Source organism: Aspergillus brasiliensis, assembly GCF_001889945.1.
Source record: "Aspergillus brasiliensis CBS 101740 unplaced genomic scaffold ASPBRscaffold_4, whole genome shotgun sequence".
NCBI classification, from domain to species: domain Eukaryota; kingdom Fungi; phylum Ascomycota; class Eurotiomycetes; order Eurotiales; family Aspergillaceae; genus Aspergillus; species Aspergillus brasiliensis.
Window position 1 is genome coordinate 1,324,958 of NW_027137445.1, and position 13,338 is coordinate 1,338,295.

The 13,338-nt window shown below is 50.2% G+C and overlaps 10 protein-coding genes across 10 annotated transcripts; 4 read left to right on the forward strand and 6 right to left on the reverse strand.

Annotated features, from left to right (window-relative positions):
• Nucleotides 1–1,012: 1,012 nt before the first annotated feature.
• ASPBRDRAFT_506075 (uncharacterized protein) lies at nucleotides 1,013–1,887 on the reverse strand. Its single transcript, XM_067626575.1, has one exon. The coding sequence runs from the start codon at nucleotides 1,770–1,772 to the stop codon at nucleotides 1,263–1,265; it is 510 nt and encodes a 169-aa protein (XP_067480766.1). The 5' UTR covers nucleotides 1,773–1,887; the 3' UTR covers nucleotides 1,013–1,262.
• On the reverse strand, nucleotides 1,888–2,974 carry ASPBRDRAFT_506242 (uncharacterized protein). The gene is made up of 2 exons (XM_067626580.1): nucleotides 2,651–2,974; nucleotides 1,888–2,556 (listed from the first exon to the last, which is right to left on the reverse strand). Exons 1-2 carry the CDS (start codon nucleotides 2,727–2,729, stop codon nucleotides 2,003–2,005), a joined length of 633 nt encoding a protein of 210 aa, XP_067480767.1. The 5' UTR covers nucleotides 2,730–2,974; the 3' UTR covers nucleotides 1,888–2,002.
• On the reverse strand, nucleotides 2,582–3,124 carry ASPBRDRAFT_506056 (uncharacterized protein). The gene has a single exon (XM_067626574.1). It carries the CDS (start codon nucleotides 3,041–3,043, stop codon nucleotides 2,726–2,728), a length of 318 nt encoding a protein of 105 aa, XP_067480768.1. The 5' UTR covers nucleotides 3,044–3,124; the 3' UTR covers nucleotides 2,582–2,725.
• Nucleotides 3,125–4,376: 1,252 nt separating this feature from the next.
• ASPBRDRAFT_506173 (uncharacterized protein) lies at nucleotides 4,377–5,867 on the reverse strand. The gene is made up of 3 exons (XM_067626579.1): nucleotides 5,402–5,867; nucleotides 4,665–5,309; nucleotides 4,377–4,590 (listed from the first exon to the last, which is right to left on the reverse strand). Exons 1-2 carry the CDS (start codon nucleotides 5,637–5,639, stop codon nucleotides 4,711–4,713), a joined length of 837 nt encoding a protein of 278 aa, XP_067480769.1. The 5' UTR covers nucleotides 5,640–5,867; the 3' UTR covers nucleotides 4,377–4,590; nucleotides 4,665–4,710.
• Nucleotides 5,868–5,980: 113 nt separating this feature from the next.
• ASPBRDRAFT_194466 (uncharacterized protein) lies at nucleotides 5,981–6,242 on the reverse strand (the record flags this gene model as incomplete). Its single annotated transcript, XM_067620754.1, has 2 exons — nucleotides 5,981–6,081; nucleotides 6,161–6,242. The coding sequence occupies 2 exons, from the start codon at nucleotides 6,240–6,242 to the stop codon at nucleotides 5,981–5,983; spliced, it is 183 nt and encodes a 60-aa protein (XP_067480770.1).
• A 184-nt stretch (nucleotides 6,243–6,426) lies between these two features.
• Nucleotides 6,427–8,308, forward strand: ASPBRDRAFT_506252 (uncharacterized protein). The gene is made up of 7 exons (XM_067626581.1): nucleotides 6,427–6,788; nucleotides 6,880–6,916; nucleotides 7,007–7,104; nucleotides 7,184–7,501; nucleotides 7,567–7,634; nucleotides 7,696–7,778; nucleotides 7,831–8,308. Exons 1-7 carry the CDS (start codon nucleotides 6,621–6,623, stop codon nucleotides 8,151–8,153), a joined length of 1,095 nt encoding a protein of 364 aa, XP_067480771.1. The 5' UTR covers nucleotides 6,427–6,620; the 3' UTR covers nucleotides 8,154–8,308.
• A 112-nt stretch (nucleotides 8,309–8,420) lies between these two features.
• Nucleotides 8,421–9,580, forward strand: ASPBRDRAFT_41209 (class I SAM-dependent methyltransferase). The gene has a single exon (XM_067624513.1). The coding sequence runs from the start codon at nucleotides 8,463–8,465 to the stop codon at nucleotides 9,354–9,356; it is 894 nt and encodes a 297-aa protein (XP_067480772.1). The 5' UTR covers nucleotides 8,421–8,462; the 3' UTR covers nucleotides 9,357–9,580.
• On the forward strand, nucleotides 9,522–11,446 carry ASPBRDRAFT_506037 (uncharacterized protein). The gene is made up of 2 exons (XM_067626572.1): nucleotides 9,522–9,817; nucleotides 9,900–11,446. The coding sequence occupies exons 1-2, from the start codon at nucleotides 9,687–9,689 to the stop codon at nucleotides 11,197–11,199; spliced, it is 1,431 nt and encodes a 476-aa protein (XP_067480773.1). The 5' UTR covers nucleotides 9,522–9,686; the 3' UTR covers nucleotides 11,200–11,446.
• Nucleotides 11,447–11,693: 247 nt separating this feature from the next.
• On the reverse strand, nucleotides 11,694–12,233 carry ASPBRDRAFT_28753 (uncharacterized protein; the record flags this gene model as incomplete). The annotated part of the gene is made up of 1 exon (XM_067622554.1): nucleotides 11,694–12,233. The coding sequence occupies one exon, from the start codon at nucleotides 12,231–12,233 to the stop codon at nucleotides 11,694–11,696; it is 540 nt and encodes a 179-aa protein (XP_067480774.1).
• A 589-nt stretch (nucleotides 12,234–12,822) lies between these two features.
• On the forward strand, nucleotides 12,823–13,170 carry ASPBRDRAFT_194470 (uncharacterized protein; the record flags this gene model as incomplete). Its single annotated transcript, XM_067620755.1, has 1 exon — nucleotides 12,823–13,170. The coding sequence occupies one exon, from the start codon at nucleotides 12,823–12,825 to the stop codon at nucleotides 13,168–13,170; it is 348 nt and encodes a 115-aa protein (XP_067480775.1).
• Nucleotides 13,171–13,338: the final 168 nt, after the last annotated feature.

Sequence of the window (13,338 nt, forward strand, 5' to 3'; positions counted from 1 at the left end):
TGTTGATACTCAGTAGTTGTGTTCTATGCGTTGATCGGTCCAATACTATATACAGCTACCCTACCAATATATATCTTCAACATATCAGTTCAGCTACAGCTACACCAATAATTAACCCAACGCCTAACAACAACATGGATTTTACACACTACTCCAAGATAACAGCATAGAAGCGACCATACATGATACTCAATAGCTTTTAGATCAGCAACAAGATCAATATGGCAACACGCAGGATCAACCCGCGTCAATCGACATCGGCGGCATGATACCAGCGAAACAAGACCAGCAGCGGTACTCTACGACAAAATCACACGAAAGTAGATACCAACAGACGTTAATACGCTGCAAGGCTAAATTTTACTCATATAAGTCAAGCAAAATCACAGCATCAAGTCCAGCGCTCTGATCAAGCCCTCCAAGCCTCTGATCTAGTACCTACAGTATACCAAGCTCCCTCCAAGTTGAACCTAGCTACGGGTTGAACCCCCCGAAAGACACCGAAACACCCCGAGCTGGGGGACCAACCCGCCCCGACCCGACCGACAGGGGGGTTCAACTCAAAATCGCAGCTCTTCATACTACAACGCCAATGAATGGGCATAGAAAATTCGCTGATGTCGCAACCAACAAGTATTATCATAATTTAAAAACACTACCATAGTAGTCTACAACCGATATAAAGCCGTTCTAAATAGTAGATCAAAAGCAAAACGCGCGTTGTCGCTCGTGATCGGTCGCCTCTTTGTCCCTGGTTATCCATCCATCCAGGTGCTGCCCCAGGCCGACAACACCCGCTTACTTGAACATTGAACCACGGTCACGGGGGCAGCAACGCGTCACGACACGTCTCTCGCGTTGTACTATGATCCTTCGTGATGAATATGACGCCGTATGATAATCCACAGATCAGGGAAATTCATACAGATCATGATTATTCACCGGACAGTACCGTTACTCAAACGGAAGTTGCTTCAATATAATAGAGAACAAGCAGCAACAGCAAGAGCAACAGCAACAGCAGCAGCAGCACGGCAAATGATTGCCTGCCGGATAAGTGCCACAGAGACTTGTTCACAACACCCGAAGGAATGACCCGAACACACAAGGCTCAAACCAAAGATGTTTTGCTTATGACCTGACAAGGCCTCTACCCAGGAATCAGCACCACGCGTGGTAGCAACACAACGGTAGGATAGTTCCGAGGCTTGAGAACTCCTTCGTACTTATGCGGACTCAGCACACCTTTAATGTGCGGTTTTTCACGTGGTGGATCGGATCATGCTATAGGCTGGCTGCACTATTCTCATCGCTAACCAGAAAGGAGGGATAACTACTATACGAGCAAGAGTAACACCGGGGGACTGACAGCAGGGCCGCATACTTCCCAAGGGCAGAAAAAAGATAAGGCACGGCTGCCGAGTACACTCACATTGTATTCCAGACACTCGACCTCTGACAAGCAAGACGCAGGGATATGGGTATGTGTTCTGGTCGCCTATCCACTCGCAATTACTAATGCCCGAAGACAACCAGAGACGACTGCCTATGTTATTACGGACCCCATTATCGCGAGAAGCAGGCACATAGCAGATGCAAACATACACTACCGATGCTCGGGAATATAATCGGAATGAGCCAAAGGGGAAACAATCTAGTGTGGTGGAAACCGACCACCAAACGAAGAGGATGACAAACAGGCCTGTAAAGGCCGTGACGAGCTTCAGAAGAGCACAGAACACAAACAACTCAGATCCCCGGAGAGTATCCATGCGATTTGTCTTTGTCTACAAGTCCTCAAGAGCGTGGGACCTTCCTATGACGCAGCGCGTACGGATCACACAGGAAAAGTCCACAATGGAGGCCACTCTGCAGAACAAGTCCATCCCTTGGTGCTACACCAGGAACAGAGCCGATGATTTGAAAACCCGGATTAGATCACGCAGTCGTTTGGCGTCGGCTGATACGTCGTCTGAAAGCATCTGATAGTTAGGGACAAGCGTTAATGTGCTAGACATGTCGAATGCTCGAGTTGAGCTTCGCGCTTCCCGGCTTCGTTGAAGTGCGAGCAGCTGATGAGGGATTGGTATTGCCGCAGAATCCATAAGTTCTGCATTGTGGTATGCGATGCTAACATCCAGTCTTTTACATCTGACTCCTTCGGATCCAAAACAAGCGTATCAAGTTCTCGATTTCGTCCGTACCCCCGGATAGAGGCAGACTCTGGGGACTGTTGTAATACACAATGCCGAGATTGCGCGCTTGAAGTCCTTGGCCCCGTGCAAGGTTTGCGAATAACTCTGCGCAGCCTTTCATTGAGAATTTTATCGCTATCATGCCACTCTGAGGATTTATCTGTGATGTTGCCGAGACTGCTAGGCCTTGAAAGAATGCCAGCTGAATGGCGTGACCCTTCGTGATGAACCCAGCACAACATGCAGCAATAATGTCTCCAGATGAGTGGCCAACTACAGCGAATAGCCGAACTTCCCAGTTTGCTAGGAGCTCGACTAGGGCATTTTGTAGAGCCGTGCAAATCCGCTGGCAGAATTCCGGCTGGGTTAATTCTCAGTCATCTCTGTATAACTTTCCTGTTTGCTTATACTGGATACGTAGGCCCTCAAATGAATAGAGTCAGACATCGTCTCACCTACCAATAATAGAGAATTGACACCCGGCACTCTGGAGGAGCAGGTCTGACTCCTCGAGGCTGCGTCGGAATACGTCATATTCTAGGAGCTCCATTCCCATGGCGACCCAATGAGCCCCCTATCCGATGATAACAGAGCAGATTCGAAGCTTTGGGTTGGCTTGCACGGTTGGGGAAACCCTCAAGTTGCCCAGTCCCGGGCCGCTGTTGCCGATACTGAAACTTCTCCAGGTAAAAATGAGAGTGACGGCGCGACAAAGTGATTGCAAGGGCCTCTAGATACTCAGACGATCTTCTCTCATCGTGTGCCAAGACAAAAGCTCTATAATCCTCGACGAACCGTGTAACGGTCTTCTCACCGGCTGCTGACCTTGTGTAGCATTGTCTCAACATCGTTCATGAAGCTGCCCAAAAAGGTCGATGAGTTCGACCCGTTCACCGCTTCGATGCCAAGGCCCGCTGATGTTCATCGTTGTCAGCCTGCCTACATTGAGGAGGAGCAGCACATGAATACATACCATTCTCCAGCACATGGTATGTCACTTTGAGAAGCCATCGCTGCTGTGGATCTATGCAATCCGCTTCATGGGGAGAGACAGAGAGAATGGAGCACGAAGCGGTCGAGGATTCAGCAATGTAATGCCCATGCCTGGTTTTGATGTGAATATACGAGTCTGTCAAATGTTAACACTACACGCTCATCTTTCACCATACTGTGCCTAGACTTTGTCTGTCACTAGCAGCTGTTGTCCTATAGAGAGTATTTGCGTTGAACCGATCAGCAGGAGTTTCTGTGCGTGTCCGGCGACCTTGGATGAGCAAGTCCCAGAAGCCTGCTGGCGCGGATGCTTGTTGAGGGAACTTGAGTCCAAACCCAATGACAGTAATTGGCTCCAAGTCCGAGTCTGCATTGGATATTCCTTCATAAGCTCGATACGGAAGCTTTCGCGGTCGTGATATGGAATGAGGGCGATAAATGAGAGCGTGTTGCACAGGAGACATTGGCCGAACCCGCTCAAGTTCGGTCAGGTAGACCGAATCTTTGACACGATCAACAACTGGGATAGACCGGACGTAACTGCCTATGTTCGCTGACCGGCAATAAATCTTTTACTCGGCGAGTTCGAGACACCGTTGCTGAAGAGCCTCCGGAACCAGAGTTATGAGAGATGCCGGCGCCCACACCTGAGTATCATACCTGTACGTTAATCAATCTCGTCTTTTTTTTTTCCCAACCATAGGAGTACACCTTGGACTCTAAAACGGTGCTAGTATCGCTGCAAATTGCTTTGCGGGAGTAGCAACTCCTGATTTACATGGTTTAAGAGGTAGTAAAATACCCAAGAGGCTGAATGCTGGCCCAAGGGATCAATTCGGCGTCCGAAGACATGGAAAAAGATAAAGAGGTACGGAGTAGGAGCCGGGACAAAAGGTTCTATGACTCGATTCCGTTGCTAATACTACCATGAAGATGAAGACGAATATGGGGATAGAGAAAGTGATGGTGATGGAAATGGAAACGAGGACGAAGGTGTGGGGAGAGGAGAGGAGAGGAGACTGAACTCGTGGGCACTCGTGACCTGCCTTCCCAGTAAGGAAGGTAGTGGGTGGGCACCCGGTCGCTGCCTGTCCTTGACTAGTTATAGGGATTATCCTCCTCACCAGATAATCATTTGATGTCTTAATTAGACCCCTTGTTACTAAGACTAGTTTCTGAAATTATTCGTAAGCATTTGAAAGCGAGCATCAGCAGATGATCGCCATTGTAGTGTCAGATGGCTGACCACCATCGAGAATGTATACAACAGTCAAAGAGGTGGACGTCGATTCCATCTAAACGACCCGCTGAACTTGTTCCGGTTCTATAACTTTGCTGGTGCTGACTGAGGATGATCAACACGGTACCAACAGGATAGGGCGATGTATACTACACAAATTGCCTACTGACTTCATAAGTAGCAATGCAAAGACAAACAAAGAGCTCGACTGGCCCAGCAGTCAAGGTCTGTCTTACCGGGATAGTCACACTCTTAATTGGTAGAATTGGTAGAATACCATAACTAATGACCGTCCTTATACTTCCGCCACCAATCCCCCTTCAACCATGTTGTCTCACTCACTTCCTTATACGGACTCCCCTCTGGACAGAAGCGATACCGATCCAACTCCCGAAACCCTTCCTCGCTGATTTCCCCAATATGTCTCCAGCATGCCGTCTGCTCAAGGGCCCATTGCTCTAGCTGCTTCCAATCCCGACACATGCGGACCTGTCCCAGCCCGCTCTTCTGGTCCGGTTGAAACCCGGTGTAGCGTGGCGTATCGTCGGCGTCACACATTACTTCATCTCTAAGTACGAGAAGGCAGTGCTGAACATGGCCCCAAGGGGAGCTCTGTGGTTGAGCCTCGCGGAACTCGACCAGTGCGGTGCGTAGCGTCTTGACGCAGTGCAGATTGTGATAGGCATTGATCAAATAAATGCCCTTGTTATTGTCCCAGGGGAAGCGTTGGGCACGGGGTAGTCCCACGGCGCGTGCGTAGTCATCTGCTAGGGCGATGTTGCCTAGGTCGTAGCTGGTGGCATCCCATAGGTTGTCTTGTTCGGTGTCGTTGATTGCTTCGTTAGGGCCCCAGGCGACGGGGATGGTGCGGGTAAGACCGGCTAAATTATCAGATTACTCACTCAACTGATTAACTGTGTGAAATTTTCAAAAGGGTCGAGGGCGTTCTACTGTGAAAGAGACGCATACTTACCGTACTTAGACCGCTCAACCGACGGAGACATCAGCTTGTGTTGGAAAAGAAGATAGCTGATCAGAAGAACATTTCCCACCACAGAGAGGATGAAAGGTGTTCGAAATTGATGGTGGCTTCTCCTGGCTGCCCTGACAGGTAAGCCCTTCGTGCTGCTCTCACCATCGGCCTCAGCATCCTTGTCTTCATCGGGCTCGGACACGGGCAGTCGGAGGTATTTTGAGACAGACATCGTCATATTTTAGATGAGGGGGTCCAGTATAAGGAAAAAAGAAGGAAAAGACCAATGATGAAAGCTGAAATATAGCAGTTTGGGGGCAGGGCGTTTTCACTTTATAAATAGCCCTGTTGCGCCCTCTGGGCCCAATTGCCAATCGGTCCTTTGAATGGTCAATGGCATGATTAATTCATTGCTAGTGAGAGGGGAAGCCTCTATTATCTGGCTACGAGAGTATTTATTCTTTATTACCCGTGCGGGACTCATGCTTTAGTCAGTGGCTCAGCTGCAGTATCGGCCATTCGAACTAAATACGATACATGATGCAACTATGGTCCTTGAACACCCAGATGCCCACCCAATCACACTCTTTTCAAGTCCTTTTGAGGACTGGGCTCCTCACCAGTCGCTTGGATCTCAGCCTTCCAGTTGGCTTCATCGCTCAGTTGATACGGCTCGGCGGCTATGCTCAAAGTCAGCAGCCATCTTTCAATGGGAAAACATTCTCATCCACGCAGAAGTGGGACAACGCAGGTACATACAGCTCCCAGTGGTCTCTACAGGAAGGGCAATAGCTGTAGCCAAGAGACAAAACAGGGAAAGGAATTTGTAGATAGTTGCCATGTTGACTGCGTAGAGAGGGATAATATGGTTTTCTCTGACACAAATGACGAGGAGAGTAAGATGTCAAGCTGAGACAGCTGATATTCGCTGATAGACAATGATTTATGACTTTTCAGCCCCCAACGCAGACCTCCCTGACCATTCTTATATGCATATCTTCGGACTTCAGGCTGCCCTGGTCTTGCATATCCCCCTCCTTTCACATAAACCACGCAATAAATTAGTTATTCTTGCTTCACATCGTGCCAACTGCATCTCACAGCCCCCTCACCCCCTTGACCCTCTTCTCGAGACTAGACTAGACAATATTAAAAAGACTGCTTACCATCGTTTCTGCCCAGCCTTCCCACTCTGAACATCCCCCCTAAGCTCCCGGGAATGTCTACTAACGAGTTGTCCATTTCTTTTGTTCCCGCCAGCACAGTGCTGGCAGCGGCCATTGTGCTGCCGTGCGTGGGAATCTTCAGCGTCGGCGTTCGTTTTCTTGTTCGATGGAAGAATCAAAGATCAATCGGGGCCGACGATTGGTTGATTCTAGGAGCACTAGTACGTTCCACAGTCTCCATTTCCTCCCTACTGTATAGCACTCACATCGAATTGTAGACTAATAGTGCAATGCTAACTCTCGGAGAAACAGGTCTTTGTCACAGGCATGGGCGCTGTGCAGATATGGGGTGCGCGAATACCCTTCCGCGGACTATCTTCCGGGAGTGGGCCAGAATGTGATAAAGTCACTAGCATATACTAATCAACCTGGTCTCTAGGCGTCGTCGAACATGCATTGGGTTACCCCACTCCACCATATCCGAGCGAAGAGGCCGAGTTAACTGAACTTTCGGAGCCCCAAAGGATAGTTGAACTGGTAAGTCGGCATCCTGGCAGCCTGTCCAATTTCTCCCCTCTTCTTGGCGTAACCTGGCTAATATCTTGTAATCCTGCAGGTGGATTGGATCACTTGGGTCTTGATGACCCCGGCTAATGGACTGATCAAGCTGAGCTCACTCTTTCTGTATCGTCGATTGTTTGCAGTGGGCCATGAGAAGCTATTTGGAATGATTAGTTGGACCATGGTCGGACTGTGTGCACTCTGGACCGTTGCCTTCTTCTTTGCTACTATCTTCGGCTGCGGACGACACTTCGCTTATCCTTGGGGGCCTCTGGGGGAAATTGGTAGTTGCAACACTAATGCACGCCTGGAGGCAATGATGATCACGGACCTCATCACGGATGTGCTCGTCTGGATTCTACCAGTTCCCATGGTGGGTGAATTGCTATGTTTGGACCAACAGCCCTCGGACATGTTGCTTACCGTATCTCCCCTCAGGTATGGCGGACGCAGATGAGACTGGGGCGCAAATTAGCCGCGACGGGAGTCCTACTCCTGGCTACCATGTAAGCCAATAACTTCCCTCTTGGAGAACGGTGAGCCTGATCAAACCAAATGAAATGCTAGATCCCTCGCAGCTGCCGTTGTGCGACTCATTGTCCAGGGACAAATTACCAACGGAGGTTATGCGGCACATACCGACGTGGATCGTACGTTTTCCCCTTTTCTCCCTCAACTATCCAAGTCTTAACGCCCCTGCAGAAACTCTAACAATACTCTTGTACTGGAGTATGATTGAATCCGGGCTGGCACTGATCGCATCCTGTCTGCCCACCATGCGACTCCACACGGCCCTGACCAAGACCATCTCTGTCGTGCGCGAGCGGACTGGACCGACATTTGCCTTATCAGCAGATCAGCAAGTCACTCCAGCAGAGAGTAGTGACCGGAAAAGACGGATGTCAAGTTCCCTGGGATCCACCTTGGTGCAGCAGAAGAGTCAGTCCTCGCAATACCTGCCGCTGATTGAGATAAGGCGAGCCCTGGGACAGGGCTGTGATGAGGAGGCCGGAAGGACGAGCTAAGCATCCAGCCACTGACTTACCTTTCCGCTAAGCTACTACGCACCCCATTCACCTATAGGAGTATACGGAGTAGTTGTTGGCTGGTTGCGCTATCTCTGCAGTGAGAACAAGCTAAACACTGGCTAATGCATACTAAGCCTTTAGTCGTGTAAGACCCTGGCACGATGTAACGTTGTCCCCTTAAAGACAAACCAGCCCAGGGAACAATGAAGCTGAAGCCATACTCTTAAGACACATAATCTAGTAGCTTCTCAAACTACTACTGTCCGGACTCCAATCTATCCAATTTCATTTCTCTTCCCGGGAACGATGCCTAGCTCCGACTTACCCTCCACGCCCTCCTCTTCCTCCCCAGCCAGCTTCCATCTGGCAGACGGTCTAGGCTATGCTCTCCAACAAAATCACCGGTCGGTGATCCGCCTGAACCTGCAGCATTTTCTTTGGCGCCAAGTATTTGGCTACAGCATCCACCCTTCGATCCCCACTACGCCAACAGCGCTTAAGAAGGTGGCCGATGTAGCTTGTGGCACGGCCCTCTGGCTGATCGATGTGGCCCACGAGTTTCCCCATCACCCAAATCTCCAGCTTGACGGGCTAGATATCGATCTTACCCAAGCTCCACATTCTGGGTGGCTGCCATCCAACATCCATCTCGATCATTGGGACCTCTTCACGCCGGTGCCCCAGCACCTACAGGAGCAGTATGATCTCGTGCACGTCCGGCTATTGGTGCTGATTTTATCCGGGCTGGATCCGATGCCGGTTATCCGACGGCTCTTCCAGCTAGTCAAGCCCGGAGGTTATCTGCAGTGGGATGAGCTGAATTGTGCCGACCTATGCATCAAGAAGGTGGATCCGTCCATCGCTGCACCGGCCTTGGAGGAGATCCGAGTGGGCTCGCATGCTGACGGTCGCCATGATTGGGCTTTGGATTTGCCGCGGCTGTTGGCTGAAGTTGGCTTCCAGGAGGTGACCATCGACCACTATGATGAACCCCCGGAGATGGTTCGGAGCTTTAACGACCTGCATTTGTTGACCATGGAGGAGTTTGCCACTAGACTGGCGGGCCAGGGTCAACACAAGGCTGCCACAAGATTCACTCAGCTTATCCAGGCTGGCTATCAGGAATCGGTGAATGGGGCCGCCCTTTCATTTCCGCGGGTGGTTGTCGTGGCTAAGCGACCGGCGTTGGGGGACCAATAACTCCGATGAAAAGGAATACATACCCTGCTGCTTATTTCGGGGTTAGATATAATTGGTTATCAAGTGAATGTGTTTGACGACTGACTATGTACTGTGTAGTTGCACTAAGCATTAGCGCTGATGGCGATAGAGTGGTCCCTTAATCCATTAAACTAACTAGATAATGGTCAGACGACCACTATCTATGGGTTTCATTCAATGGCCGCTAGTCGACGCGCTTCCCCAACACACTATCCTCCTCCGGTACATACAAATATTCCTTCGAGACTAGGTAGATAGCTGTGGACCTAAGCGAATGGCTCACTCTCGGACTCATACGTTCTCTGTGAGATGAAGTCCGAGGAACCTGAAATCACTCCATGCGGGGAGGGAGAGCAGGCGAATGTGACCGATCCAATCCACTGGCCACTTTGGCGGAAATGGTCAATTGTAGTTTGTATCGCCTTGATGTATATGTTGGCGTGAGTGTTGGGACTGTTTTGTTTCCCCCCTCCAGCTATCTTTTCTTGAGTAGGCCATTGATCCATGATAAACATTTCTTAGCAATTTCGGAACTATCATCATTGTGCCTGGAGTCCCCCGGATTTTGTCCGACTTCCACACCTCCCCTTCCCAAGACCAGCTCTACGAACCACTCATCGTCTCGATCTGGGAGCTAGGTGAAGGAGTTGGCTCATTCCTAGTCGGCCCCTTATCCGAAAAGTATGGCCGCAGCATTGTCTATCATGGAGGCAATGTCCTATTTATCCTTTGCTCCGTCGCAGCAGCCTTGAGCGTCAATCTCGGCATGCTGGTAGCCTTCCGCTTCATCAATGGCCTCGCCATTACCACCATCACCCTTGCCCCCAGTATCACTGGGGACCTCTTCGTCCGGGAAGAGCGCGGCGCCGCCATGGCGTTGGCTATTACCTTGCCCCTTCTTGGTCCCTGCGCGGCCCCGATTGTCGGAGGATATGTGACCAGCAACCTGGGCTGGCGTTGGGCCATCTGGATCATTGCCATTGCAGTGGGCAGCGTATCCCTATGCTCGCTGATCATATTGAAAGAAACCTACCGATTCAAGATCCACGACCAACAATCATCTGAGACTGAGCAGCAGCAGCAGCAGCAGCAGCAGCAGCCTCGTCGCGATCCCGAGACCAAGCTCCAAGCCATCCTCCGTCCCATCCGTCTTCTCTTCTCCTCCCCCATCGTCCTAGTCACATCCCTGTACACAGCTCTCACTTACGGTATCTCCTACCTCATCCTTACGACCCTCTCGTCAACCATGCACGACCTCTATGGCTTCACCCAAGGCCCCATTGGCCTGACCTTCCTTGGCCGAGCCATTGGGAACCTCATCGGCCTAGCCATCTATGGTCTCACCTCGGACCGCTACCTGCAGTACTGCCGTAGAAAGCGCGGCCACTCCGCCCCGGAAGATCGCCTTCCGCTCATGCTGTTCGGCACAATCCTTCTTCCCATCGGCCTGTTTCTCTACGGTTGGTCAGCGTACGAACGTCTCCATTGGATCGTCCCTCTCATTGGAACGGGAATTGTGGGCGCAAGTCTCATTCTGACCCATCTTCCTACGGAGAATTATCTGGTAGATGCGTTCGATCCGCACGGTACGTCTGCATCCGTGCTGGCTGCCAATGCGGCGCTGGCTGCGCTGTTTGGGGCGTTGTTTCCGCTTGCAGGACCTTCGCTGTATCGGGCACTTGGGCAGGGATGGGGAAATTCCTTGCTGGCCTTTATTTCACTGGCATTTTTGGGACCATTCGTGGTGTTGTGGAGGCATGGGGAGAAGTTGAGGCGGGAGGGGTGGAAATATTTATGGGTAGTTGTGATGAGAAAACAGTGATGATGCTCGATATTTAGGACTCATAAGGGCCTGCTACAGAATGCCATCTGGAAGACCATCGGAAAGAGCATATATGACATCGTGCCCGAATTAACTGTATGCTTGTGCTTTTGCACGATCATCCATTTTTGACTGCGGTTTATGCGGCCAACTATAATGTGTGATAGGAATCCAGCAGAACAAAACGAGAGTCTAATTATCTATTTGATTCCTGTGAATGCTTTAGTGCCTTAAGTATTGTGACTGGGCCACATGATTTTATACGTTGAGCATGCCATCGTAGGCATCAATATCACCTGACTACTGCTCTGTCACGGCTTCTCTTCTCGTCTTCCTCCTCCTACTCCGCTTTCCTTACTTTCTTGATTCGTGACAAACTTCGACATGCATCTTAAATGGATTAGTTACTGAGATCTTAAAAAGCCTAGGACTGAGATGGGTTCTTAAAGTCTTCCACAAATCAATTATCATGTTGTTGATATGCTAACTCTTTCTTATTTCCAGTAGCGCAACTCCAATGCATCATAAGCCCCCTGAACCATCAGGAAACTACCATTCATCCGGTTATTCCGTTCGATCAACGGGCCTGGTTTGAAGCGGCTTTGGCTCGTACACGATATAGGCTGCCCTCTTCTCCACCCAATTCTCTGCCTGCTGGCAATGCAAATACTCGGACCGGTCGAAAGGGGCATATGGGCCGCCTTGACATCCTTGTTGAAGCGAGAGTCACAGCGGGCATTATCCTTGGGGAGAAAGCGTTCCGGACGGATGGCGTGTGGCTCATCCCAATGCTCGAGGCTGGTATGAATATTGTGCAAATTGATGCCGACGATAGTAGTTCCCGGAATGAAGTGACCGTCGAGCTGGCGACCTTCCGGGGGTATAACGCGAGGAAGAGTAATGGGTGTCAAGTGGTGGAGACGCATCGTTTCGTTGAAGACTGCCTCCAGATACATGAGTCCATGGGTAGACTGCACAGTGATCTGATCATCAGCAGTGAATGCCTGAGGGACTTCTTTCAACACCTTGTGCATAACCACCTCGTGCTGGAGGAGAAGGTATGTACAGGAGGTTAAAGTCACAGCTGTCAGCTGGGAATGCGAAGTCTATATCGGCTTTGTATGACTATTGTCATAATCACGGTCTGCCGGCGGATAAGATGAATGTGACCGGAAAGGCTCACAATCCGAAAACAGGCATGTGGTGCCAGACTTCATGGACATCATCAACAGTAACCCAACCATGTTTCACCTGCCGCGAGAAAGTCAACTACAAGTCACCGTGCGATCAGACATGAAAGGCAAAGCATTGACTGATGCCGATATAATGGAGGATTTGATAATCATGATGCTGGCGACATGTTACGACTGATATGGCGAACTTCTCTTTAGTTGTCCTCAATTCAGAGACTCAGAGCGTCCACTCCACCGACTTGTCATCTTCGGATTGAATGACAGTGTGCCTCTGTCGCCGTTCAGTAAACAGCGTCTCGAGATTGCCAAGTTCAGAGTAAATCAACTGCTTGTCTCTGATTCTTAACTTAAAGACCGGACAGTTTCCTTTGATTGCACGCTGGCGTAGAAAGCTCCTGATATTGCTGGTAAATCTACGATTGAATCAACAATGGTCAATGGCGCTGATTCAAGCCCCGTGACCGGCTCAAGAGCTGCATTTACTTTTCTGGGAAAAGGATCCATGAGCCAGGAAGGTATGATCAAGGAGCTCATTTCGAACTACACTAGCCTGGACCCGGCCGATGTCCTCGCAAATGCCGCTCTCATAGACCTTGGAAGTGATTCCCTATCTTTGATAGAATCTACGGATGAGCTTAACGCAGCATCAGCTTCCCTCCATCATGCGTCGATCTGGGATCATGGTCGATGGCTCTTAAGTCGTGGTGGTGGTGGTGGTGGTGGTGGTGGTGGTGGTGGGATGGTCCACCGGTGGCTAGCTATCCGGCCATGTCGTTAGGATGGTCGATCGGAGATACAGATATGCCAGGACCAGCGGCCATTTATAGTTTCTAAGCGCCTGTCGACTTTTAGTCAGTTGGTTTGTCTCTTCTGTCTATTTACAATCGGCCTCTTCCTAGGAGCCCAAGTCACAGCTGCCCTTCTAGACCGTATCTACCGCATCCTC

Excerpts from the sequence above, each read along its gene's own strand:
- ASPBRDRAFT_506075 (XM_067626575.1), bottom strand. The coding sequence starts at position 1,772 with ATGGATACTCTCCGGGGATCTGAGTTGTTTGTGTTCTGTGCTCTTCTG.
- ASPBRDRAFT_506242 (XM_067626580.1), bottom strand. The coding sequence starts at position 2,729 with ATGACGTATTCCGACGCAGCCTCGAGGAGTCAGACCTGCTCCTCCAGA. Across the intron at positions 2,557-2,650 it reads CAATTCTCTATTATTGGTAG|CCGGAATTCTGCCAGCGGAT; the intron begins GTGAGACGATGT and ends GAATTAACCCAG.
- ASPBRDRAFT_506056 (XM_067626574.1), bottom strand. The coding sequence starts at position 3,043 with ATGTTGAGACAATGCTACACAAGGTCAGCAGCCGGTGAGAAGACCGTT.
- ASPBRDRAFT_506173 (XM_067626579.1), bottom strand. The coding sequence starts at position 5,639 with ATGACGATGTCTGTCTCAAAATACCTCCGACTGCCCGTGTCCGAGCCC. Across the intron at positions 5,310-5,401 it reads GGTTGAGCGGTCTAAGTACG|CCGGTCTTACCCGCACCATC; the intron begins GTAAGTATGCGT and ends CTGATAATTTAG.
- ASPBRDRAFT_506252 (XM_067626581.1), top strand. The coding sequence starts at position 6,621 with ATGTCTACTAACGAGTTGTCCATTTCTTTTGTTCCCGCCAGCACAGTG. Across the intron at positions 6,917-7,006 it reads GGGCGCTGTGCAGATATGGG|GCGTCGTCGAACATGCATTG; the intron begins GTGCGCGAATAC and ends CCTGGTCTCTAG. Across the intron at positions 7,502-7,566 it reads GGATTCTACCAGTTCCCATG|GTATGGCGGACGCAGATGAG; the intron begins GTGGGTGAATTG and ends ATCTCCCCTCAG.
- ASPBRDRAFT_41209 (XM_067624513.1), top strand. The coding sequence starts at position 8,463 with ATGCCTAGCTCCGACTTACCCTCCACGCCCTCCTCTTCCTCCCCAGCC.
- ASPBRDRAFT_506037 (XM_067626572.1), top strand. The coding sequence starts at position 9,687 with ATGAAGTCCGAGGAACCTGAAATCACTCCATGCGGGGAGGGAGAGCAG. Across the intron at positions 9,818-9,899 it reads GCCTTGATGTATATGTTGGC|CAATTTCGGAACTATCATCA; the intron begins GTGAGTGTTGGG and ends AACATTTCTTAG.